The sequence below is a fragment of the Vicugna pacos genome, chromosome 34 (genome assembly GCF_048564905.1).
Source record: "Vicugna pacos chromosome 34, VicPac4, whole genome shotgun sequence".
NCBI classification, from domain to species: Eukaryota; Metazoa; Chordata; class Mammalia; order Artiodactyla; family Camelidae; genus Vicugna; species Vicugna pacos.
This window is the reverse complement of record NC_133020.1, coordinates 21342051-21369122: the sequence shown is the minus strand read 5'-3', so window position 1 is coordinate 21369122 and position 27072 is coordinate 21342051. Positions and strand designations below refer to the sequence as shown.

Here is a 27072-nt window from a genome sequence, read left to right as displayed (position 1 = left end):
CCGGAAGCGGCCGACACCCCCCTGGGAAGAGCTGCCCCCTCTCACTTGGAATCGGAAGATCTCCCTCTGTCTCCTCCCTCCTCTCCCCAGGTGCCTCTGCCGCCCGGCTTTTTCAGAGCAAGTCTGAATTTTAAAGAGCACCACTGTTTCAAATCTCAGGCTCCTCAGACCTGGGGCAGGCAGTGGGGAGTATAAATTCGGGGAAGCGCCTGATGGAGAATGTCTGTTTCTCCACTGTGACGTCAGGCCTCCCGCCCCAGAGGGCCGCACGTCCCCACACTCCTGGTGCAGCCGGGCAGCAGGACAGACAGACCTTGCTGCTCCGAGACACAGGGTAGTCCCAGCAGCCGGGCCAGGAGGGCGTGAGAGCCGGCACTCCGGTCCTGTGAGCTCGGACAGCTCACAATGAAGAGACGCGCTCTGGGGCAGAAGGCCAAGCCCAGGGTCTGACTCAGGGACCCAGGGGATGTGCAACCCCTTCTTCCCAGCCTCATGCCCCCACCAGCTTCATTCCACTCTTTTCCTCTTGAGCTCAGATCCTGTAGGTCCAGGGAGGGGGGCACCCTTCTCTAATCCCTGACCCCTACAACCTTCACGGTCATCCCGCAGCTCAGGCCTCTCCTCCCAGGAGTCCATCCTCCTGCCTCCTGCCGGGGCCCTTCTCCAAGGGCCACAAGTCTCGTCTGGCCTGAGGGCTTACGTCCTTATGCTGTGTTAGTTACATTGCCAGAACAAATTAAAAATTTCAGACAATCAAAAACAAAAGCTATTATGGAAAACACTATGGAGATTCCTCAAAAAACTAAAAATAGACTTACCATATGATCCAGCAATTCCCCTCCTGGGCATATATCCAGAGGGAACTCTAATTCCAAAAGACATATGCACCCCAATGTTCACAGCAGCACTATTTACAACAGCCAAGACATGGGAACAACCTAAGTGTCCATCCACAGATGACTGGATAAAGAAGTTGTGGTATGTTTATGCAGTGGAATACTACTCAGCCATAAAAAGAATAAAACCCACCATTTTGCAGCCTTATGGATGGACCTGGAGATCATCATTCTAAGTGAAGTAAGTCAGAGGTGGGAAGAAAAATACCGTATACTGTAACTCATAAGCGAAATCTAAAAAAAGAAAAAAGAAGACACTAATGAACTCATCTACAAAACAGAAACAGACTCACAGACATAGTAAACAAACTTACGTTGATGGGGGCATGGGGTGGGAAAGGATAAATTTGGGAGTTTGAAATTTGCAAATGTTAACCATTATATATAAAAATAGATTAAAAAACAAATTTCTACAGTATAGCACAGGGAATTATATTCAATATCCCGTAATGACCTTTAACAAAAAAGAATATGAAAATGAATATATATGTATGTATATATATATATATATATATATATACACACACACACACACACACACACACACACGACTGGAGCATTTTGCTGTACACCAGAAACTGACACACTGTAACTGACTATAGTAAAAAAACAAAACAAAAACAAAAAACCCCAAATGTCTTGTGCAAAATGAACCCAACATGAGGCAGCTCTGTAGTTGACATGGAACGCGAGTTACCTGGTTCATCCTGCGGTCCTCAGCATGCCGCCCCGAGCTCAGCTCTCTGCCATCCTCTTTGCTTCAACATGCACGTCCACACCTGCTTTCATCCTGTGCAGATTCTCTGTGTCCTTAGCCCTACTCACCTCGTCCTCTTACTTTAGGTTCAGGATGGCCAAGTTCCCTTGACCATGTGCCCCATCAGAAGAAATTTCCCCACTCATCCCTCTCCTGCAAAATTCATGGTGGGAAGATGGGAAGATTATTGTACACCTGAGACTTAGAAGGAGATGGGCACCTCTCATTTCAGGTGACTAAATCCTGGGATTACCCAGAATCCACTGAGGAACCGGAAAATGCTCTGGAGTCAGGCAGCAGCAGTTAGCAGCTGTGTGAGTCAGATGAGGTTACTCAACTTCTCTGAGCCTTAGTTTTCCCATCGGTAATATGTGGATCATAAAGCCAGCCTTGCAGAGGTACTGGGAGAATTACATATGATACATGCAAAGCAGCTGGTATGCAGTGAGCACTCTATAAATGGTAGCTGTAATTATTACCTGCCTTTACAATGACGACATTTAAGCATGCAAGGTGTCTGTATCTGCTGTCTGAAAATGACTTGGGTGCAGGGAATAAACTGCGGTTAACACATGACACCCTCCAGGCCGAGCTCCTCTCTCATCTGGATGTCGCTATGGCCCATCTGAGCCAGGCTAGGCACTGCCATCTTCCTTTCTCACTCAGTCTTCAAAAACAGAGCTACCCTATGATCCACAATCCCACTCCTGGGCATGTATCCAGAGGGAACTCTAATTCCAAAAGACACCTGCACCCTAGTGTTCACAGCAGCACTGTTTACAATAGCCAAGATGTGGAAACAACCTAAGTGCCCATAGGCAGATGACTGGATAAAGAACCTGTGGTATATTTATATAATGGAATACTACTTAGCCACGAAAAGAATAAAATAATGCCATTTGCAGCAACATGGATGGACCTGGAGATCGTCATTCTAAGTGAAGTAAGCCAGAAAGAGAAAAAAAAAGACCACATGATATCACTTATATGTGGAATCTCAAAAAAGACACAAATGTACTTACAAAACAGAAACAGACTCACAGACATACACAGAAGACAAATTTGTGGTTATGGGGTGGGGGGAAGGGGTGGGAAGGGATAAATTGGGAGTTCAGGATTTGCAGATGCTAACTACTGTATATAAAACAGATAAACAACAAGTTTTTACTGTACAGCACAGGGAACCATATTCAGTATTTTGTAGTGATCTGTAATGAAAAAGAATATGAAAAGGAACACATGTACACACATGTCTGTCTGAATCACTATGCTTGCTACACTTTAGAAACGGACAGAACTCTGTAAACTGACTATACTTCAATTAAAAAAATAAAAAAAGTAAAGTCACACTGACCTAATCCTTCCAAAGGGAAAGTCTAAACCTCAGCCCTGCTGCTGTGCGGAGTCTTTTTCCGCCCTCGACCCGCAAGGACCAACTTTGGAACCACGGCGGGAGCCGCAGACCCCTGGCCGGAGCTGACAGAGCAGCGACACCGCGTGGCCGGACGCGAGAGCAGCCCGCCTGAGCGGGGCGGCCGGAGCCCCGCCCGGCCCAGGGGCGGAGACGCAGAAGGCGAAGGAGGCAGGAAGCGCGGCTCCTCACACGTGCGGGCGGGCCACTTCCGGCTCTGCGGGCGCTCCTTCCGGCCACAGCCCGAGGATTGAAGGCAGGATGGCGGGTGCTCTCGGATCCAGAGGGACGAAGGCAGGCGGGCCACAGGGCGTCTGTAGTTTGGTGCTTGCCGCCGCTGCCGCGCCCGGAGCCGGAGAGGACTCACGGAGACGTCTTGCGGCCCTCGGCCCTCGGGTGTTTCTTCTCGGCGGCGAGGACGGGACCTCGCAGAGCTGGGGAAGGGATGGAGGGCGCAGGGCTGCTGCCGTCGCGACTGTCAACGGGGAGGCGCTCGAAGTCGTTAGCGGGAGTGCCCGGCCCTTCACATCCCGCTCCGTGGGGAAAGCTACGGCTGCCGCGGGGCGGCGCGTCCGTGGGCGTGGCCCCGAGTCCAGCCTGGTGGCTGACCTCGGAGCTGCTTCCCTCCGCAGCCCCGTTACACAGAGGGCGGTCTCGTCTCATCCGCAGAGGGGGCGGGGGCGGGAGCCTGTTCCTCACACTCGCTCAGGTTTTCACCTCTTTGAGAAAAGTCTCAGGATTTGTCCCCCAATTCTGCGCTGTCGCGGAGAAGGGACTCCTCGAGCATGTCCAGGTAAGCACTTAGGGCTCGCCCGCAAGGAACTGGGACATGCGTCCTCCCACCCAGCGGTCAGCAGGGAAGCCCCGCCCCGCCTCCACGAATCCCTAACTTCCACCGAGGTCCTGGGGCGGTGGGAGAGCCAGGGCCACTTCCCGCGGCTGTAAGCTCGGTGCTGCCGTGACCCCCGCCACGAGGAGCTGGGTGCAGGGCAGAGTCAGAGGGCCCGGTGGGTCCTGGGACCCAGAGTTGACGGGACCCTCCTGAACCCCGATGTCACCTCTCTCCTTTAAGCTGGCTCTAGTCGATTTCTGTCACTTGCAACTTTGAGAGAACAAACTATACAGCGTGCCGGACAATCTCCTTTCCACTTGGTTTCCTCACCTGCTCAGTGAGAAGTATCATTCATCCTGCAGGTATCTACCGAATGCTTTCTCTGCTAGGCACCGGTTCAGGTTCTGGGAGACGTCGCTGGGGAACCAAAGGGCTTTTTAAAAAGTCCTTCCTTTGAGGCGGGGTACAGCTCAGTGGTAGAGTACGTGCCTAGCATGCTTGAGGTCCTGGGTTCAATCCCCAGTCCCTGCATTAAATGAATGAATAAATAAATAGATGGATAAATAAATAAAGCCTTCCTTTAGGAAACATTTCTTTCCCCAGAACGTCTCTGGAAATCCCATAAACCTATAGGAGAAGACAGACCAGCTGAAGGGCTGGTTGACCCAACAGAGCACAGCCCCCAGGCTTAGAAAGCGTACCGGAGCGCCCGGTCCCGCGAAACAATCTATCTCCCTTTTGGCTTTAAAATAAAATTAGGCTAAAGGGTTCAGCTTTCTGGGGTGTCTTTTCCGTCCTGGAGCAGCCGCTCTGACGGTCTGCCCCCACCCCCAGCCCCACTCCCGGCAAGCTCTCTCCACGCTGCCTTCCCTATCTGCTCTGGCTGGGGCAGCTTGCAGACCATTTCCAGTTACCGTGGGGAGCAGCAGAGAATACACATAAGTGACAAATTTTAAATTCGCAGCCAGTTAAAAACCTAATTCTAGCTGTCCCTTCTCCCAGGCCCTCGTTTATCAGAAGCCCCAGGTTCTAACTTCTGTTGCCGCCTGGGGCAGAGTTGCAAATGGACAGAGTGACGGCGGAAAGGCAGGCAGTGGGGGAGAAGCAAAGAGTGGGGACAGTCTCCCGAGGAGCACCTGGCGGCTCACGACCCAAGTGTGTGGGGTGTCCTGTCTTCCACGATGCCTGCCATCCGACCCCCACACCTGGGCCCCAACCTTCTCACCTTTGGGCAAGTTACCCGCAGTTCGTGTGGAAAACCAGGTGGTAAAGCGCCTTTACTTACTGTTTGGCGTCGTTGCAGGGCGGATTCTGACCGAACAAAGGCCTCACAAGACTCAGCGACCGTGGCCTTCTCAGCCCCCGACATTCCCTCCAGACACGAAGCTTGTCATTCCAACCGGAGCGCAGGGGCTTCCGGTAGACGGGCCCTGTGCTGCAGCGTCTCAGCCGGACGTGGTGACAGTTGCTTTTTCTTTCACATACCCCACGCCTCCAGCGCCTCTCCATCTCCTCCCCCAAATTAATGAAAACGTTCTTCCCTGTGTGCGTGGTGGCTGCGGGTGGGCGTGAGCGCACACACACGCGCGCGGCACACGCACTGAGGTCCCCAAATACACACGACCGGGGCCCGTGGGGCCTGGCAATGAGTCCGAGCTTGTTTCCGGACGGAAATGACCCCTTTCCCCACCTTCTTGGGATCCTGCAGCTCTCTGCCCACAAAACAGGCCTCTTCCCTGATAAGTCACTGCAGCTGTGACATCTCCGTCTGGTTGGAGCAACTTCGGCCACAGAGCCCTCGCTGGTGCCTGGAACTCCAGGGGACAGCAAAGCTTCAAGAAAGTAACAATGAGTTAAGGGAGGAAGCAGAGGAGAATTTCAGGACCAATCTAACTCAAGTAGCAAGTTTTGTTTCTCACCTCAAAAGACAGCGCGGCTGCCGACTGAGCGAGTCCTCCGATTAGACTTGGAATCCAGGTTTTGAGACGCTTGTCAGAAAGCCGTTAGGAACAGGGCCTGTCCTCGGCTCAACCCCGGCAGGGGCTGTCTTCCCGCCCTCCCATCTGCTTTACAGGGAGGCGGTCAGGCATGCCCTTCTCCGCACTGTATCTTGAAGACAAGGTGAATGCGTGCAGGTGGACGGAGCTCAAAAAATACTGCCTGATCTTAATCATAATGAATCTGTCGGCTTCCCTCCGCAGCCCTAGGGGGGACATTCCAGGGCAAGTCAGCTCTGCTCTGCGCCAGCATCCTCCCCCATCAAAAAGCCTCCCTGGGGCCTAGAACCACTCGGTCCGGGCGGGACATCAGTTCAATGAGATTGCACGTTCATACGTTTCATGTGCCAGGGATTCTGGGCTGGGTCGGGAATTAGGACCCGGCTGCCCGCCTCCCTGTGGGTCCTGGGTTAGCTCTCAACGACTGGGGGCCCCGTGGGGTCTCTGGACCACCAGCACAGAACCCTTTGGTGTTCTTGCTGAGGGTGCAGTGGTCCCGGCTCCACGGCAGACCTACACTCTCTGGAGCTGGCGGTCTAGGACTCAGAATTTCTGCATCATGCGAAGGTCTGGGGCCTGCTCAAGGTCTGGAGGGCCTTATCTGGGGCCCGGGGGCTGGAGGTCTGACTGCCACACTTGCTTCCTGCCCAAGCATGCCGTGGTCCTGAGCAGAAGCTCACTGGGGGCCGGTCTCCACGTTGCCGGCCACGTTCGCCCAGCATCGCCGGTCACCTCACAGACAGCTGCCCACTCACCAGGCTTCAACGAGCCCGTGACAACAACTCTAACTTCACCCCAACCTCTTCCAAGTCAGATAATTCTGAGACCTGTCAGTGCCCGCGACAACCACACAGGTGTCTGAATGTACAACCTGCTCCCCACGTTAGAAAGAAAACCTTGATTATCTGCCCCATGCCCTTGCCACAGCTCTGCAGGGGCCCTCGACGTGACGGGGGATCCATCTCCCGCCATGAGCAGGGGCATCACTGTTTGATTTTGCGGACAAGTCACTCTTGGCTAATTTCCTGAAGTGTCTGAGAATGAACTGGATCTCAGCTCTTAAAACACTTTGAGCAGCAGACAGAGGGTACCTCCCGGTCTCTAGACCACGGAGGTAGGAGGGGCAACAGTGATGCCAACCAGGTCTCAAAACCCTTAGAGGCTCCTCTGTAGATACTAAAGACTCAGCAGGACTTCCTTTACAATGTTCTGCAATATCGTTTGCTCGTTATAATCAGGTTAATTCTGTAATCTCATCTCTTCCCCAGACACAAACTTTTCCAAGATAAAACTGTTGTCTTTAGTGGCTATGGGTCACCCCCAGGCAGCGTGGCTCCACGTCTCTCCCAGAAACTCCTTCCTCCCTTCCTAGGATGCTTCTCCCTTCCTGGACCCCTGCTGTCCCAGATGCTCCAAAACTGGACATGGAAGACACAGAGGCCCGCAGAGGGCATCCCCGTGGACTGTGCGTAACCAAGAGCCGGGGAAGCAACTTGGAAGGAGGAAAAATGGGGCAGACGGGGGAGAGGAGGGAAACCTGGGGTTTAAGCTTCAATCTCTGAGTTCTTTTGCTCATTAACAGCTACCCTTGAACTCTGCGCTGCTCTCAGGGACGGGGCTTCTGCGCGTCACCTCGTTGATGCTCACGATGCCCCCCCTCCACCGCCGCCACCACCGGCACCAAACTAGAGCTCTAAAGAGCCTTGCTCCCCCACCCTCCTCCATTCGCGCGCCGTGTAGCAGGGCTCCAAGGATCAGATCGAAAATAGAAGGAGACCCAGGAAAGAGCTGTGTGTCCAAATAAGGACAGAGAGCAACTTCAGCGGAAGGCGTTTAATGTCAGAGGGAAACTACACCTGGGGCTGAGACTCAGCAGCCCCAGCCTGACCCAGCCTCCCTCGACGACGGGGCGGGACGGCACGGGGCCGGGGAGGCGGCAGCAGCTTCCCGGGTCGCTGCTCCCCGCGCTGGAGCTCAGTGCGACCTGCCCTCCGCCTGCACCTCCTGCTTTCTGCAGCTGGGGCCCAGACATTCAGTCTCTGTCTTTCCGGACGCGGCAGGTCAAACGACCCCTCCCTCTCGGTGTCAGGGAGCCAGAGGACGGCGAGGAAGAGCAGTTCCCGCCACAGCAACCGGCCCCAGGGCTGGCGGGGCGCTGGTCCCCCTGGGGTTCCCAGGTCAGAGACGACACGGGGCCTGCAAGCACGCATACGAAGGAACACGCCAGGCAGCACTGGGCCTCTTCCAGGACCAGTCGGCCTGCTGGACCAGACCCTGAAAACGTCCGGGCGAAGCTGCGCTCTGGCCGCCTTCCCCAGGACAGTCATCCACCCGACAGACTCCGGACACAATCATCTTCTCCATCCGGCTGCCACCTCTCCCCCCAAGGCCGGGGTGGGGGGACCGGCATGGTGGGCGTCCTCGCCAGAGGTGGGGAAGGACCCCTCCCCCCACGGGGAGGGGATCAGCAAGCCCGACCCTCAGGGACCCCCAGCACCTCTTAAATAAGCTTTTCCTTTCCATTCTCTTCTTTTAATGATTTACCATCCATCCCTTTATTTATACAAATATAAAATAGATTTATATAGACTTCTATAATATAAACTTCTGTGAGGCGGAGCGGAGGCGAGGCCAGGGACGAACGGGCCCCCGGAGCTACTTGCAGACGAACTGGTCCACGGTCTGCGCGCACTTCCTGCACCTGACGAAGCAGCACCAGTGGAACCTGCAGTGGCAGCGCTCCACCCGCACGCTCTTGAACTGGTCGTAGCCGCGGCCGCAGCACATGAGCGCACAGCCGTCCATGCCCTCTGACGTCTTGTTGCACAGCCGGCCCTGCGTGCCCAGCGAGCCGGTGGTGTCGTTGCGCAGGCAGTAGTCGGGGCTGGGGTCCACGTAGACCAGGTCCTCGGGTGTGGGCGGGTTGAAGCGGCTGTTGACCAGCTCCAGCTTGCCCCGCCGGGTGACGCGCACGGCCGCCGCGCTGTCGTATTTCTCCTTCAGCTGGTCCCCCACCTTGCGGAACTCGGCCAGCTGCAGCCAGCAGGTCTTGAGGCTGCAGGACCCCGAGACGCCGTGGCACTTGCAGGCTACGTCTGCCATCTTATACACAGCCTGTGGGGAGGAGGGAGACGGCGTGAGAAGGGGCATCCCCGAGGGAAGACGCCGGAGGGCGTCTGGGGTCGCCCCCGCCACGTGCCGGCGAGGGCTGGTGGAGCGTGCGGGCGCAGGGGCAGCTTCCCGACTGTATCCAAAGGTCTTTCCAGAAGAGCAGCAGCACATGGGAACACGCTGGGAGGTGACATCTGTGTCTGATCAGCCACCAGGGAGGCACCTGCCCTTCCTATGTCACCCATTTCTTATTCCTGGAAATTTGTTAGATGTGTCATCTTTACCATCAGAGAAAAAGGATACTTCCATCTTGACCAAAGTCCCAAACAAGGGAAGAGGGTTCAGCTCAGCTGGAGAGCACGTGCTTTGTGTGCCCAGGGTCCTGGATTCAGTCCCCAGTGCCTCTGTTAAGGGGGAAAAACATCTCAGACAAACAAAAACCAACAAGATGACTCCAGCTTTTACATGGTACAGAGCCCAAGTCAGGAAAAAGAGCCCAGACCATGAGCCTGAAACAGAGACCACTGTGCAGCACAGGGAAACATATATAGAACCTTGTGGTGGCTCACAGTGGAAGGGGATGTGACAATGAACGCATGCGTGTTCATGTATAACTGAAAAACTGCGCTCTACACTGGAATTTGACACAACATTGTAAAATGACTGCAACTCAATAAAAAAAAGTTTAAAAAAATACAAGGGATAAAAAAAAAACCCACAGAAACCACTGGCAGGGCCCCACTTAGCCGAAACTCTCCCAGTCCTGCCAAGCCCCCTAGGAACTGGAGGGCCCCTTGTTCTGTGTTAACAGCCGGCTATTAGCTCCGCATTCCCGCCAGGAGCCTCGCCATAAACCACATTTGTGACAAGGCCTCCCACCGGGAGAGGCTGTGACGCAGGGGAGGTGGGGGCCCCCTGAGATGGAAGAGCTGGTTGATAGGTCCACCTCAGGGGTGACTCCTGGGAAAGCAAATCCACCCGGACGTCACTGGACCCAGCAAGGGGAGTGGACCGGACCTGGGCTGTCCCAGGTCCAAGGGTAAAAGCAGGCGTGGACCCGCACGCCGCTCACCAAGCGCTCTTCGGCGACAGCCCATGGCCGCGCTGTGTCCAGTCCCTGGCAGCGGGCCCAGCCGTGCAGATGGCAGGACACAGACACAGGCCCCCGCAGGCCCCTCTCTAATGCCACAGCCATTGTCACCCACGGAGGCAGGACTCATTTGTCAGGGGTTTCTCTCGGATTTCTTTCCCAGAGTTCCCAGGCTGTGGCTGTGGAGGCCGCTGCAGGTGCAAGGAACAGCTTCGCTTGCACCAGCTTGCGTCACTACTGTCGAAAGTCGTCCTGGTTTTCCCCTGGGGTGGAGCTTCCCCCCTACTTTAGGGTGGAGAAACTGCCCCTCTGCAGAGGCTTAATGACCTGCACAGGGCCACCCAGGAGGGAGTCAGGAAGACCTTCGCTTCTGGCTCCAACCTTGGGGCTTAAAAAGGGATTAGGGCGGAGAGGGCAGGCCGGCCCCCACCCAGGGTTAGAGGCACCAGCCCTTGGCAGCAGCTCCAGGCTCCAGGCCCCAGGCGCCGAGGAACCTACCGCCCGTCCCAGCAGGCACTTCAAAGACGGGCCTGCAGTCACCCTCCCGGCACAAATCCCCTGGGACTGAGCCGGAGCCTGAGATTCCTTGGAAGTGGTCCTGGGCTTAGAGGCGGAAGTCAGGCATCTGGCGCTGCTGGGAGGAGGAAACATTAAGGGCCTAAAATTGAGAACCGCTAAGTGGCTGGGGGCGGATAGGCACCTCCCCCGGGAGCAGACACTTCGGGAGATTTGGGGAGGAAGTGAGGCCCCCGAGGAAGGACAGGAATTTCAGTAAAACCAACCCAGCAGGGAGAGCCTCACTGGACCTCGCTATTCAGACGTTCCTTCCACCCTCCCTCTGGGAAGACAGCCGTCATGCACACAGGAAGGCCTGTGTTCTAAGCATTTCACTGTGGCCAACATGGACACGCTCCTCCCGCAAGAGAAGGGGGAAACCCCAGCTTGGGGCCCTTCCTGTTCACTGCAAAAGCAACAGAATGTGTTGCCATTTTTCTCAGTTCTTGCCCCCAGCACAGCCCCCCCCGACCCGGCCCTCTCATGTCTCTCTGATGGTGTGACGGGCTTGGGACGGGCAGGAATGTCAGCTTTATCTGGAAGATGTTTGGCGGCCCTTGAGGGACAAGGCAGTGTCACCCCCCTGCTCCTGCCCTGAATATGCAAAATGGGGTCACTGGAGACCCTCAAAGGCCAAGAGAAATTCTTGCAAAGGACCCCGAAGATTTACTCTGCGGTCAGGATGTCAGATCCTAGATATTTCACTTAAAAAAAAGGATCAGGCTGTAAAACAGTAATCCAGGGAACGTTCATTCCCTGCCAGCACCGAGGGACTGTCTGTGAGGGTGTGAGGGCTGGGAGGTGGCGGGTTGGGGGCGCCTGCTCCCTGGCGAGGGTAAGAAACAGAGGGACAGAATTCTGCACCTGGAGCAGACGGAGGCTGGGGAAGACAAGGGGCTGTGAGGAGGTGCAGGGACAGGGAAGACGCAGAGGGGTGCGGGGAGGACCGGCCAGATAAGGGCTGGAAAAAGCAAACAGACAAGGGCGGCGCCATGAGGAGCCAGCAGAAGTGGGGTCAAGACGGGGCTGACCTGGCCCCTCTCCGAGAATGCCCAGTCCCCTCCGCGTCTGCCACGGTGCCCCCAGGACAGCAGAGACAGGCAAGCCCCCTGAATTTGACCTCTTGAAAGCAGGCCTCCCGGACTTGTCTCTGCACAGTCAGGTGCGCCCACCCCTGTGGAACGCACAGCAGGGGTCCGACAGCACCCCTGTCCTCGGGGACTGCAGCCATGGGGGGGACGATGCCTCAGAGAAAGTCTAAAACACCACACTGCACGTGAGACGCAGAGAAACCATGACCACAGGGGACAGGAAAGACCTCAGGAGCGGGTGGTATTTGAACTGAGATCTTGAAAAATAGGTGGGATTTGGGCATCCTGGAAATAAAATGGAGACTTCAACCCCCTTTTTTTAAAAAAACAGTCTCTTTCATGGTTACACACCCAGCCTGGCAGACAGAAGGAGGAAGTCCTGGGAGACTGAGGCGCCTCCACCGACACCCCAAGAGCGGAAGGTGATCCGAGGGCTCTGGGCTCTCTGCCTTGTTTACACACGAAGCCACAGATCAGAGCCACAGCCTGTACTCCCGACACCACTGCAGACGATTCCCACGGCTGGCCAGACAAAACCGGCCTCTGACGGCGGCTCTGGAAGGAAGACGCTGGCACCGCCTGATTCTAATTTCGACGCTGTCGCCCTGGTGATGGCGCTAAGTTTACACGCGGGCACCACGTTTTGCCAGCACCACAGGGTCCCCAGTCAGAGAAAAGGCATTTCTAGCTCCCTTTGTTTGCTGTGTGTTCCCACAAAACATGGGTTAAATTTTCTAAAAATAATATATAAACACTTTTTTAAAAAGTGTATCTATATCCTGTTGCTAAATCACCAATGAACCGTTAAATTTCTGAATTTAAAGAAAAAGAAATTGAACGAACAACAAAAAAAAGAAAATTAAAAAATAAAAAAGGAGAAATGAACAAAAACAAAAAAACAAAGAAATAAAAAGAATTTAAAAAAAAGAAAGCAAAAGAAAATTTCTGAATTTACTTTTGTTCCTCCAGGAACGGCTTTTCCGGTTTTTGAGTTAGCTCATCTTTGGCTTCACCACAGAATCTTGCTGGGGCCCAAGCCCGGCTTGACGCAGCTCTGAGTGTGAACGGCAGGCTCCCAGAGGAGGGCTGTGTGGTTTCCCGAGAAGTGTGTGGACTGTGCCAGGAGGGCCTCCGGCCACCCAGCTCTCAGGCCGCAGACCTCTCCAGGGAGCCCTGGACGCACATGTGCACTGGAGACCTGAACAGCCGAGGCAGAGCATCCCACGGTGTGAGCCCTCTGCTCCGGGGCCAGAGGCAGACTCTGCTGAGCAGCCTGGGAGAGAGGGGGCCTCCCGAGCAAGGCGCCGGTGGAGACGGCACCAGCTCTCCAGCACACGTGCAGGGAGCCCGGAGCCCCTGCCCAGGCGAGAAACACAGCTCCCCCAAAACCACACTTCAGTTTCCACTGAACTGGAGGCTCAGAAGACCGTGGCATCTTACATGAGATTGGTCGGACTGAGCCTTCGAAGTATGGGCACTTTCCACACTTCTGCTCATGCTTAAAGCCTGCGGGTGCATTTGCCACCAAGACCGACGCAGGCTTCTGGGGACGGGTGAGAGCAGCTCTCAGAGGTCAGCTCCGCCCTAGACTAGGTCTGGGGGCCTTAAGCTCCCAGTCGCCCCAGCTTCAAATCACAGAGGAAGGGGAATCAAGACAAGAACGCCTCTTCGTGTGCCTGGGACTGATGACAAGACGGCACCTGGCGGGGAGGGTAGAGCTCTGTGGTAGAGCATGTGCTCAGCATGCACGAGGTCCTGGGTTCAATCCCCAGTGCCTCCTCTAAAAATAAATAAGTAAACCTAATTACCTCCCCCCGGTAAATTAAAAAAAAAAAAAAAAAAGACTGCACCTAAATCCTACAGGGACAGACGGAAAAGTAAACGAGGTGAAGACAGGTGACAGCTGTGTGTGCCCTTTGGGAAATGGAACCTTTTGGAATCAGGGTCCCCGTCAGCAGCCTGGGTGAGAATCTCTGTGGTGGGACCCACCGCCTTCCTGGACCCCACCCCAGTCGCTGTGCAGCCCCAGCCCAGGAAGAGCCAGTGGGCCAGGTGTGCGTGTGTGGTGGGGGAGGGAGGCAGAGGCTGCCATCCGGGTGTGTGCTTGTGGGCAGGGTCTGCCATGCAGGTGTGGGGGGGTCCGCTTACCCTTCGGCCCGCCTCGTTGTTCTGCAGGTTCATGAGCACGCGGCCCTGCTCCTCCGACCCCTTGGCGAAGTTCTTCTCCCGCTCGCGGGCGTCCACGAACTCCTTGGCGAAGCGGTAGCCATACTCCACGTTGTCCCCGCAGCCCCCCCACAGCCAGTCCCGGGGCAGGTCCTTGGGCCGCGCCGTCCGGCTGCAGCCGCACGTGGACAGCTCACCCTCGCGGCAGGCCCGGCTGATGGCGTTGACCACCCCGGCCGCGCTCACGGCGTAGGTGAAGGCGGTCTCCCGGCTCCCTGCGGACAAGGAGACAGGCTGCAGGCCCTTCCCTCCTGCTGTGCCCGGGGGGCCTGGCGCTGCCGTGGCCTGAAGACCGCCAGGGAGGGGGCGATGCCAGGAGGGAGCACCTTTCACCTCCATGGGAGGCTCTCCTGGTTACAATCTGCCCTGGACCAGGAGCCCCTCCAGCCCTGACCTGTTGCAGCATTCATTCCGGAGAAGTTTACACACCAGTGGCTTCCTGGGGGGCAGACCTGAGCAGACGGGGGGTGGGCTTAACACACTTCTGGGACGGGTGGGACGGACAGAACGAGACAGGAGAAACAGGCCCAACAGTGCGATCTGTCCCGGCAAACACTTCTCCCTCGCAGACGCCAGGTCCTCACCCTCCGTGAGTCACACGCCTGTCCTTTGTACGGCTGTCATGACCTAGCTTGCCGGCGGCGGAGACCAGGAGTGGAAATGAACTAGAATTATGACTTCCGGAATCGTCCGAGCCCTCTCCCTCTTCCGTGGTCCACACAGCCTCAAACGCCACAGCCCTGGGGAGCCAAGTCCACGGGACGGTCGGCACGGTCTCTCTACACATCCAGATCGTTTACTTCCAGTGGAAAATCCAAACTGTGCACTTCTCTGTCGCCGTGGCCAACCACATAAAAACTCACAATCAGTGGGGAGGGCGTAGCTCACGTGGTAGAGCGCATGCTTAGCATGGAGAGGTCCTGGGTTCAACCCCCAGTACCTCCTCTAAAAATGAAGAAGCAAATAAACCTAATTACACCCCCCCAAAAACCTAAATAAATAAATAAATCACTCTTCCAAAAACATAAAAAAAAACCCACTCACATGATAGAACTTCTACTTCAATAAAAACTTTCATAAAAAGTAATACTCAAAAAAAAAAAACCTCAGCCACCAGGGAAATGCAAATCAAAATCACGAGACGCTATGAAAAAGAACATGAAAATGAACATACGGCTGTGCACGTACGACTGAAGCATGATGCTGCGCACCAGCAGCTGACACAGCACTGTAAACTGACTGCACCGCGATTACAAAAGAACCACGAGACACCACACCCACAGGGTGGCTCGAATCCAAGAGGCAACGGGTGACGAGCTGATGAGAGCACGGAAGACCGGAGCCCTCCGGTGCTGCCGGTGGCAACGCTGAGCGGGGCGGCTGCTTTGGAAGAGTCTGGCAGCCCCTCAGAAGGTTAAACATAGAATTACCAGCAATTCTACTCCCAAGAATATATCCGAGATAAGCAAAAACATATGTCCACACAAAAACTTGTCCGTGAACGTTCACTGCACCATCATTTGTAACAGCCCCCAAGTGAAAACAAGCCGGACTGCCCACCAGCAGGCGAACAGGCACCCGAGAGGCGGCAGTGCCCGTGCAGTGGGACGTCGTTCAGCCCGAAGGGTCCTGCGGTGCTGGGACGTGCACGACGTGGGTGACCCTGGAGTTACTGTGCTAAGTGACCACTCTGCACTTCGTACTGAACGGGCCACATGCTGTACGATCCCATTTATATGAAGTGTCCACAACAGGAAGATTCGTAGGGACAGAAAGGTGAGTGGTTGCCTCGGGCTCAGGAGGAGGGGGGAGAGACGGAGAGTGCCCACGAAGGGTATGCAGTTTCTTTGTAGGGCTGCGAAAGCGTGCTAGAATGAGAGAGCGGTGTCGCAGTCCTGTGAGTACACACGGAGCCGGGCCCTTCAGGGTGCTGAGCTGTGTGGCCTGTGAGTTACAGCCCGTAAAGCTGTAAGTGCTCAGATGGACTCGAGTACAGGGGAGGGGCCCTCAGCAGGGAACTGAGATTCAGTCCTGATCTCAGCGGTTAGACCAGGCAGAACCTCTGTCCCCACCTCCCCCTCTTCCGAGCCTGCACGGCCCGAGGTGGACACTCCACGGTCTGCAGTCACGGATGGGTCTAGGACGACCTCCCACCTGGCCCCACTGCTTGACTGTCTAGGTGCCACACGGCAAAGTTTGCAGCCAGAACAGACTGGCAGGTCAGCTTTTCTCCGTGAACCAGGGGTCAGCTTCTGGCAGGACGTGGAGGGGGAACAGCACGAGAGCAAGCGGGTGGTGCAGGAAGTCACGCTCAGGATCGAGCCATCGGGACTGACGCCTGCGCCAGTGTGAGCCATGTCCAGAGTCGGGTCCAGGGAGTCAGACGGGGGTACGACGGCCAAGGGGTCTTAGGGAGGAGGGCCCGGCCCCTCTTTGAGGGAGATATGCCTGAGAAGCCATCCCACAGTGGGGCCTCAACACCCCGACCTGGCATCCTGGGCAGGCAGGAGCCTCTGAGGCTGGGCCCACACCCACTTTCCAACCGCGGTGAGAGCTGCTTTTACAGCATCCCCAAGGCCACCCACTCCATCTCTTCTAAACGGCTCTAATCAGCAGAATGTTCTTTCTTAGAGTAAGCTGAAACACGCCTCTCTGTAAGCTCCCCCTGCCAGAGCGAGTCCCCCCACTTGACAGCCTGCAGCGTTCGAGAACAGCCAACATGCCTCTGCTGTTTCCCCCTTTCCGAGCTGCTCACGTCTGACTCCTTCCACTGCCCTTCAGCAAGCCTGCTCCTCCGAGCGGAGTCACCGCTCTCGGAACTGCCTTTTAAAAAAACGTTTCCGCAGCACTGGGCGTGATACTGCTCACCCTCTGGCTCTGAGGGTCCCAGGGCCGTGGGGCTGGACCCCAGTGGGTCCTGGGGGAAGCGGGGCCACTCCGTCTGCCTCCTTGGGTGGGGGGCATCCTCAGCCCCCAGGGCAGGCAGCTCTGCCTTCCTGTGGCAGCTCGTGTGTCTCTGGAGACAGAGGGGCAGACCTCGCGCTGCTCCCAGCAAGCAGGAGGGAACTGGGGCTTCCGAGTGGATAAGCAGCATGGGGGCATCTCTGTATGTGAACCAATCCGGAGAGGAGAAAGGCTAATAAAGCAAGCAGCCACGGGGCCACTGAGAGATCTTGCTTCTTCCCCGACAAGGAGACCGCAGGACAGCATCACGCCCTCTGTTCCACGGCGGCCCAGCCACCAGGTCCGTGCCTTCCGCCTCCGGGGCCACCAGGTGAGGGGCCTACCGCGCTCTGGGCCGCTCTGCTGCCCCCTGGTGGGGGATGCCTGCGGTGGCTCAAAGCGGGGAGGAGTCTTCCACTACGATGGGACTCCAGCGCCCCTGGGCCCAGCGGGAGGCGGAAGGACAGCTTCCTGTGCAGCACCGGCCTGCGCAGAAGCCGCAAAAGGGGGCAGTGCACAGAAGGCAAGCCGAAGGGCTCCCCTGCTAACAGAACAGGGCACGGAGGCACACCCCACCATGCAAACCTGCACCCCGTGTTTCTGCTCCTGACATCCCTCCTGCCCTAGAGTTCACCCCATTGCTTGGCCTTCACAGCAAGATAACACGTGAGGAGGATGTGGCCGACGTCTGGCAGACACTCGGTCCCAAGGAAAGGGCTCGGCGGCTGCCTCACTCCACACCGGGGCCACCCGAGGTCCCTCCCCGAAGACGCAGCAGGAAGAGCTGCTGACCAGGACTCCTCCCGGGGAGGGGGGCAGATGCCGCGTATTTGGGAAGGGCTGATGAATTCTGAGAGTCCCTCTGGGGCCCCAAGCCCATCGTTGTGGGACAGGCGCCCAGTCGCACTGTTGCAGGAACTCGAGAGCCTTCCTTTCACCGGCCTTGAGTTGATGCTGAAGGAAGACGAGAGAAGCCGGGTCCGAGTGTACCTTCCCGGGACCTTCCTTCCCAGCGTGGGGCAGGAGGGGGAGGGGCCTCCACACCAGGGGAGCAGAACCCTAGCTCCCCTGCTCCCTGCTGCTGGACCCACTCTTCGGGCAGAGCTCAGCCCCAGGGGACTCCAGAATGCCGCCTTTTGGGAGGGAGCTGTCCTGGGAGAACGTGAGCCCGGGAGGGTCGGGTCGCTGGGTTCTAACACCTCCCTTTTATGGCCCTGGGACAAGACCCCCGTCAAATAGGCCCGGATTTCTCAATTTCTTGCCAGAGAGGGGAGGATTGCATTTCAAAAGGACCCAAAACAATTAGACCCCAGCTCACACCTCCATGGAAGCAACAGGGTAGCCGAAGGAAGAATCCTCTCGCCGCTTTCAAATGAAAAGGCCGGGACTGGATCTGGGACTGGATCTGGGTCGGGTTAATGACACCACCACCACCAATTTGGCCCGAAGTTTCTATCTCTCTCAGGGTCCAGGTAGAAGAGGCAAAAATCTGGGGACACTCAGGGCTATGATTTTCAGTTCTCTGCCCACAGCCCAGGAGGAGGCCCCAGTGCTGAGACCGGGGGGCAGTGGTTGGTGTGGTGGGCCTCCGAATCCACCCTAACTTGACTCGGACCCTGTCCCCTGCCCAGAGAGAGCACAGGCGGGCAGGGAAGCCGGGGCCAGCGTGCTATTTGAGCTGCCCCTCCTTGCACACCTGCCCCTGTCCCCGGAGTGCTGGGGACCCAGCCCAGGAGAGCATAGTGGCTCGGCTTACCTATCTGCATGACCCTCCCGAAGACGGAGGTGTTGTCCACGGTGCTGCAGTTCCACCGCCGCTGCCGGAACTGGTGCTGGCACTCCCGGATGCCCGTCTTGGCCCCCTCCCCGATGTAGGCCATGTGCTCCTGGTACAGCTGGCACAGCTTCCTCTGGCCAGGGGAGAGCCCCGGCAGCTGGCTGCACACCGGCTGGGCACCGATGATGAACATCTCAGGTCTCTGCACCGGGTTCATGGCCAAGGACCTACAGTGGCGACGCAGAGAAGGCACAGAAGGGCCAGGAATGAGCACAGCCCGTGGGCAGCAGCAGGTCGCTCAGCAAGGTCACGGGGGCGCTCTCCACATGCAGGCCCTGAACACAGAGTCCCTGACTTCAGAGGGAAACTGAGGCATGAACACAGATGACACCAGAGATGTGGAGCAGGGAGACAAAACTGAGCATCTGGGACCAGCCAGGGGAGAGCGCTCAGAGCTGGGAGAGGCTTCCAGAAGGAGAAGCCAGAGTGGGGCTGGGCCTGCGGGGTGGGCGCGGGCGGGCGAAGCCACACCTCTGCAGGAGAACCAGCGGCTTCCCGGAGGAGGAGTGACCAGAGCAGGACTGGAGAGCAATAAATTCCTCTGAAGAGAGCTCCCCTGATGCCTCGAAAACCGAGGCCCATTTACATACACGACAGCATATTCTAAAATTGTCACTTCCCCGTCACCCGCTGGCCCCTGACCTGACCCCACTGTGGCAGTCAGGGCTCTCCCTTCGCCTCCCCCACCCACCAGGTAGAATCAAGTGTGAAGCTGGAGGTGGCTGCAGATTTGTCATCTGAACAAAAAAATGGGAGCAGAGCACAGACCACGCCCAGCGGGGGTTGGGGGGCAGTGGGGCACATGCCTGGCAATGACGGCAGCCTCAGAAAGACAAAGGAAAGCCACGCATGGTCCCGCAAACCCCTCATCTGGTCTTCAGGCTCGTAAACCAGGAATTCTCGCCCCCACCGCCAACAACAAAAAATCAATACCCTTATTGATCCAACAGCAACAGAAGAGCTATTTCTAACAACCCCCAGAGACGGAGGGAGGGCCACAGAAAGGGGCCGTGGACAGGATCAGAGAAAAGACCAAATGCCTGTCGGGGGGCCTTTGCATAACTCGGGGGGCTTGGGTGAGGAACAGAGCTGTCCCGGGCCTCCCGGGGCTGCTGGTAGAGGACCGTCCCTTCTCCGCCCTCCCACCCGCCTGGCAGGCGCGGCCCGCACTCACCACCAGGAGCCAGCTTCGGTCGGAAGCGGAGCCCAGCTGGCGAGCAGGGCAGCGGTGAGCAGGGCCAGCAGGCTGGGCATGGTCCACCTCTGCCCTCCCCAGGGCCCGGGGGAGACCCCGGGACTGACGGCTTCCGAGACGGGGCTCCCTGGAGAGGACAGACACAAGGGAGAGTCAGGGTGGGGGCACCGGGAGAGCCGGCTCCCCGGGAAGGCCAGCCTGTCTCCAACCTCCCCTCCTCCCTCCCTTCCTCGCCCCAACCTGGGGCCCCTGCTCAGACCCACTGCCAAAAGGAACAGGGAGCTGAGGGACCAGAAGAGGGAGGACACGAGTCCTTCGGCGGGCACAGTGTGGCCCGGGCAGCGCTCCGGGAGATGCTCTGGCTGCTGCCACGCACACCGCCCTCCTTCCAGAAGGCCCGCCCGCCCCTCTCAGGGGTGTACCTGTCTGACCGTCCTCGCCCACGTGGCTTGGTTTACAGGCTTCCCTCTCAATCTGCACCCTTCTCGCGCGAGACGCCTTCTCCCAGCCCCAGCCCACGTTCCCCAGGAGTGACAGCAGGAGACGGCGAGGACTGGTCACCTTCTCAAGGCCCCCCCCCTGAGAAACGCGAAGGCCGCCCCCAGAGCTAGGCCGGCGGGGCCCTCTCTGCGCCCTCCAGGGCCCCCGGCAGCGGTGGGCCCGCCACCCTCGAACCAGGCCGGCTGTGCCCAGGACAGCTTTCCCAGGGCCCTTGAAGGCCCGGTCTTCAAGGAGTGAGTCCCTGGAAGCGCGCCCCCTGCCCCCTGGGCCCCCCGCCAGGGCACGACCCGCACCCCAGAGCCCCTTCTTCCCGCGGCCCCTCGGCACCCCAACCTTCCCGGAACACGGGCTCCACGCTCCAAGAGCCCCCAGCTCACCGCGCAGTGCAGGGTCTCCTGGCTCTCCGGGAGGGGCGGCCAGAGCTCCGGGGCATCAGCCCAGATGTCGCGGTCCCGGGGCCACCAGGGGAGGAAGGTGGCCGAGCAGGGCCAGGGGAGCTGGGCCACCGTTGTCCCCACCCCCTCTGGCTTTTCTTCGGAAGGGAGGTCTCGGTGGGGGCGGGGGCACTAGCAGGCAGGTGTGTGGGGCCGGCAGGGGGCAGATCAAAGGGGGACTCACTCCTGCCCCTTTGTCATGCAGAGCCCGCTCGGAAATGAGCCGCCTCGCCGCCGACAACAGCTCCCACACCCTGCTCTCCCAACAGACCTCTTCTCCTCTAAGGAGGCCCCCACCCCCATAAATCCTCCCCGTCCCTCGGGGCAGGAGGTCTGTGAATGCACCGACTGGGACCAGAGATGGGGCAGAGATAGGGCTGGCACCAGAAGCTAATGGCTTTATGGAGGGGAGGGGGCCAGGGCCAGAGCCGGGAGGACACGAGAAAAGCTTCAAAGACTTTCCTTGTCCAAACATCCTCAACTCCACGACCAGCCCTTCTTGGGGACCGAAGGGGCCGAGCCACCCTCCTCCCTTGGTCTTCTCCCTCCCACACTCGCTCCCCAACAGGCCGGCCCCCACCACCCGGCCTCCCGCACCCCCCCTCCCGCCAAGTGGGTCCTAGTGTCTCCCGCCAGCGGACCGAGTTCTCTCTCCCAGGGGTGACGCTTCTGATCCCTGTGAGTCCCCCCCCCCCGACCCCGGCGTCTCTCGCCTGTGTCCCACCGTCTCATCAGGCTCTGTGAATCCCAGGTTCACCCGAGGCCACGCTGGGGACAGGAGTCACCACAGGGGATGGGCTGACAGAGCTGAGGCCAAACCTGCCCAGAGCCGCTAATCCGGCCCTCGTAAACATGAGCGGAGGCGGGCGTCTCCCCGGCAGATGTCCCCACCGCCGGGTGCTTTCCAGCAAACTCAGCTCATTCAAAAGACGTCGTTCAAAAACTAAGAAAAGAAGAAAAAGACCCAGGCCTGTGCGGTGGGGTCTTTCTCTGCCTCCCAGATGTACGGCCCCCTAAGGTGAACGTTTTCCCCCCAAAACACAACCCTCGGGAGACACTCTCTCCCCAGATGCAACCCCCCAGCCCCAGCCGTCCCAGCACCGAGCAAGCGGGCAGCCCTCAGCCTCCCTTGCTCCCTCTGCTTTCCTGGGCAGGGCTGGAGGGGAAGGGAAGCGTCAGCAGCTGGTCTCATGGGCCTGGGCTGAACGGCTGGGGAAGAGGGAAGCTGGGTCAGCTGAGGGTTTGACCTAATGAGCGCAGAACATGGCAGGAGGGGTCCAGGTCTCTCCTTGGCCGAGGGGGGCGTGCGACTTTGTCAGTCAGGACCCCTCCAGAGGGCCAGAGCTCTGCCCTACTGCCTCATGTATGCATGCATTCATTCATTTATTCAAAGCAGTCATTCATCAGATGTGCACTGGGGGCCGGTGTGTGCCACTCAGGGCTCGCAGCACCAGCGAGGGACAAGTAAGCACAAAGCAGGTCAGGTCCAGTGAACTGCGGGGAAACCCAAGTAGGGTCAAGGGTGAGGGTGATGCTCACCTTACTTAGGGCCCCTGGAGGAGCGTCTCCCCAGACCACTGGGCAGGATGGGGAGGTAGCAGGGCCACCAGAGCGTGGCCCTGCTGCTCATCGGACCCCCGTGCACACCCGGGGTCCTCACTGAGAGCACTGTGCCGTCACAACCAAAGGGCCGCACATTTGGAAGTGGGACTTCTCCTGGCTGGACTCAGCCACCAAGTTTCATTCCCTTAAGAGATGCAGTGAGGAGACCAGAAGAGGCACTCGGGCGAGTGCAGCCACCCCAGCAGCTCTGTCCCTGAAGTCGCATGTGCCGTCCTCACCCGGAGCAGTGATGCCGTGGAAACCCCGACCCACGGCACAAGCGCTCGTCAAGCTCGCTGGCCGCCCGCAGAACCAGCCCTGGGCGCTCAGGACTGGCCTTGCCAGAGTCGAGCCCCCAGGAAGTGGTGTCACCTCCCACACCTGCCCCCGGCCCCAGACAGGCAGCCCCACACCTAGAACCCTCCCCGCACCTAGAACCCTCCCTGCAAGCACAGGCTGTGTGGAGACTTCTTCCTCTGTGCCCCGAGGAGCAGCCGCGGCGTGTGGTCCAGAGACCGTCTGCCGTACGTTAGCGATGCTGCCACAGCGAAGCCGACGGCCGCAGCCACTCGGGAGGGGCCGTGTCCCCGTGTGAACTCCTAGGCGCTGTCCACGTGCCGCCCTTGGCGCGAGGATTTCTGTGGGTGGGGGTGGGGGGAGGGGTACCAGAGCCGCAGTCCCGAGCCCTCCCTCCCCTGGGCCACTCCGTGTCCTCCGTGGAGAAGGCTTGTCCTGGAGCTCAGAGCACCTGTCGGCATCTCCTGCGATGCGGTCCAGTCCCTTCCTCCTTGCCCACTTCCCAGTGAGCCCCCCTGTGGTCTAGCCCGTGGGGCCCCAGCACCGGTCTTCCCACGGCGCTGACCACACGCCAGAATATCCCCCGTTTGAGAACTCCCAGAGCTTCCCAGCCCCCGAGCCCCCACAACACCCACCCTGGCCTCTTCCTGCCGCCCATTCCCTTCCCGAATCTCCCACCACGGGGTCGCTCTTCCAATCTCCTCCTGCTCCCACAGCAAGGCCTGCCTCCCCCGCAAGACCACACTCTGATCCTCTTCCGGGGACGCGCTCTCCTGTCCAGTGACCCAACCCCAGGCTCCTCTCAAGTCCACACTCAAGGTCCACGTCCTCCAAAAAGCCGTTTTTGACTAATCCGACGCCAGGAGGCTCCTTCTCTGATGCGGCGTTACAGCACTTAGAGGACAGGCATCGGGTCTGCACCGCCACACGCGCTGCCTTGGAACCGAGCAGCTTCTGGCTTCTCCAGGAGACCCAGAGTGTCCCGAAGGCACAGACGTGCCCCACTTTGGGCCTGGCTGCCTTCTGGATGGGCCGCGCCTCTCCCTGCGCAGGGCAGGCCCCTTCGTCCTTGAGGGCGCACCTACAAAGAAGCCTTCGCTGACCACGCTCTCCAAAGGAGGCCCCCATCACCCTCTTTCCAGCTTCCTGCGTGGTCCTGCCACCGCAGTCACGTGACACGGGATGATCTGGCACGCTCCTCAGCTGCTCACGTAAGGTGTTGCTGATGGAGGTGCCCGGGGCCAGCGCGGGCACGTGAGAAAGCTCCCCGAAAGGCAGGACGGAGCTGTCCGAGGGACCGGCCACATCAGGATGGAGGGCTGGAGAGACGGGAGGGGCAGAGCGGGAAGAACACCTGAGGGTGTGGTTTGGTCAGAGAGAAAACCTCAGGTGCTTTCGGAAGAGTCGGAGAGATACTGGAATAAAGGAGGACTTCGGTAATTTCCAACGTTCTCAGAGCCATTCTTGTTCGTTAAGTTTACGGGTCCTTCTGAAGTCTGATCCTGAGCCCCTGCTGGGCATCCAGCACCCGTGGTCCAGGGAAAGCCGCATGACCAAACGCTTCTAGCTTCTTGGGGACCAGTCACCTCTGGACCATGAAATGATGGTTGAGTAAATCTTCCTGGAGAGCCGAGAAGCACAGGCGCTAAGATGCTGGTCGGCTAAGCCCTTTCTTGCAGTCCCGCCTGCTCGCTGTCCTCCAGGTCCCTCCGGACTCCGGGCCTGAAATCCCCATGTCCTTTTGACTCCTTCTCACCTTTACCCTTTGTGTCAAATCAACTGTCAAGGCCTCTGGGTCATGGCTCCATGATATGTCTTATACTTACCCCTCACTCTCCCCCCATTGTCACCGCCAGGCTCTGAGCTACTAAAAGAACCCGCTAACCGCCCCCTTTCCCACCAACAAACTGGGGCTCACACCCCATCTCATCTGTTAGGGGATGCAGTGAGCCCCTTCCTCACACAGCTGCTCAGTTTCCAAGGTAACAGCAGCTACAGGCTTCTCAAGTACGGTCCCCCTGCCAACAGTGCTGGAGTCATCTAGAAACCCACCAGGCACGTGGTCATCAGGCCCCGCCCAGGCCCACCGACTCTGGGGCCCTGAGGGTGCGGCCTCGCAGCCTGTTCTAGTAGGCCCTCCGGGGGCCCCTGATGCCCGTGAAAATGTGAGCGCCACGGTCACAGACCCACCCGGAGTAACGGGCAGTGGGTTAAAGCCCGAAGTTCTTCAAGTAACACCTCTACGTGTCTGTCTGTCTGTCTTTAATGGCAGATTTCCACATGCAAGGCCTAACACAGGCGGCTCCGCACCTGAGGGCTAAAGGCCCCCGGGCGCCACAGGACCTCAGCACGTGAAGACAGGCACCGTCTCAGATGGATAAATCCGGCCCTCACGCCGACGGTCCGTGAGCATGTAGGCCCTTGTAATTAATAACCTAAGAGTCACTTCAACGTGTTACTGACGGTTGTGGCGACGGTGCCTAACCCTAGGAATACATTAAAACCACTGAATTACACGCTTTGAATGGGCGACGTACATGGTAGGTGAATTATAGCTCAATAAACCTGTTACATTTTTTTAAGTGTTCCTGGCCGCGCAGCAATCTCCTGGAGGAATCCGCCCACGTGTGCACGGGGACGCGTCAGGAACGTGACAGCCTCAGACTGGAGGTCACACGTGTCCCGTCAACCACGTCTGGACCAACTCGTTGCAACGTGCTAGCGCCGCGCGGTGTCAGGCAATGACGAGGACGGACGGACCGCGGTCACGGGCAACAGCGTCCGCGCAGCTTCCAGGCGGGGCGCAGGGGCGCGGCAAGTCACGCAGGAGCGCGGAAACCGCGACTCCGTTCCCGGTGACACGGCCGTGTTCAGGCACCCGCACAGCAGGGCGTACCCCGGAGGAAGTGGCTGCTACAAGCGTCAGGACAGGAGCTTCCCTCGCAGGGAGGGAGGGGCACACGGGCTCCCGGGTGCCGGCGAGGCCCGACCCGCCTGGGCAGCGCGGCGCACTTGGCAGGGCACTTCACGGCGACGTGGAAGCTGTGGCCGCGGGCGTCTCTGCACAGGTGACGTCACACAACAAGAGCCATTGCTAAGTGGGAAGAACGCCCAGCGGCTGTGGGGCCTCGGTATACCATCTCCACGGAAATACAGCTGTCCTCTCGGGGGCACGCGGCATGCTCTTCTCGTTTCTCGTTTTTTGCTTATAAAGGGGTCCTCACACTCAGAGAGAGATCTCTGCGCAAAACGAATGCTGGAGATCTCAGGTGCAGAGACAGCCACGTGGGACGCCTGTCCGCGGGCGGGTGGGGTCAGGGCTTCTGCGCCAGCCACGCGGGCCCCGTGCTCGCGCGTGAGGCCTGGCCCAGCCACGCGGGAAGCGCAGGGAGCCGGGCAGCCGTTCGTCCCTTCCCCGCTCACGCCGGGAAGCCGGGACCCGGTAAAACCTCCTTCTGTCTCAATAATTACTATTTAGTCCTGCTTCTCCGGCACAGATTTCTTTTCATAGGTATTTTCCTCTTTAAAATATTTTTTAAGGGGAGACCACAGATCCGTGCTCGGATGTAGCCAAGGCTTCGTCAGAAAGCTCCACAGCCTCTGACAGACGCCCCAGGTGCCGTTTTCCTTCCCAGCTGAACTGCTGCAGCTTCTATAAATGTATTTTTTTTGTAAGGGGATCCCCAGTTCCATCACATCGCTTTTTATAGCCCTTGGGAAGTCTTGCCTCCCAGACACCCCGTGTCCTTTCCCATTGTGTCTCCGGCCTACAGGGGAAATCACGCCTTGGGGATGAGACGAGGTGGGTAGAGGGCGGGTAGGAGTGATGAGACCTTAATCCTGGCTTTTAGAGAAATGCCAAATTGCCCTTCCCCAGACACGCGTCTGTCATTCACAGTGATAAGTTTATCACGGTGACAAACTTGCCACCATTTGGGAAGCACAGAACAAGACCGCCCTCAACGAGGCGCAGGGCAGCTGCACACGGGGACAGATCCTCAGGCCACCCGGCCAAAGCCCGCCCCTCGACACTTCAGAGAAATGCGACTCCCCAGCCCCCGCGTGGCTCCCGGAGGGGCAGACCCCCGCGGACTCCGCATCTCACTTGGGAGAGCAGAGTTTTCTCCCCAAGCAAACGTCCACTGGAAGGTAAGAACGAGGAAGTTTTCCTTCTCTGGAACCCTGAGACGTCAGAAGCAGTTAAGAAGATGCTCTGAAGGTGCCCAGCTTTCTTCTCAAGGGAGCTGGGGAGCTGTCAGACGCTCCCTGCTTCCTCCACGTCCTCATTCTCACTGGG

At 58.2% G+C, this 27072-nt stretch overlaps 1 protein-coding gene across 3 annotated transcripts in view; it reads right to left on the bottom strand.

Annotated features, from left to right (window-relative positions):
- Positions 1 to 5068: 5068 nt before the first annotated feature.
- WNT5B (Wnt family member 5B) overlaps positions 5069 to 27072 on the bottom strand; it is an 80859-nt gene continuing 58855 nt past the window's right edge. For 2 of the 3 annotated variants that reach the window (XM_072954498.1, XM_006210810.4), the window contains exons 2-5: positions 19921 to 20068; positions 18666 to 18913; positions 13889 to 14181; positions 5069 to 9007 (exon numbers count right to left, since the gene is read on the bottom strand). In XM_072954498.1, the coding sequence (XP_072810599.1) occupies positions 8549 to 9007; positions 13889 to 14181; positions 18666 to 18913; positions 19921 to 20000 (1080 nt within the window). In that variant the 5' untranslated portion in view covers positions 20001 to 20068 and the 3' untranslated portion in view covers positions 5069 to 8548. Of the gene's footprint in view, positions 9008 to 13888; positions 14182 to 18665; positions 18914 to 19920; positions 20069 to 21600; positions 21704 to 27072 lie in introns of those variants that run through there. The other variant, XM_072954497.1, reaches the window with a different exon arrangement.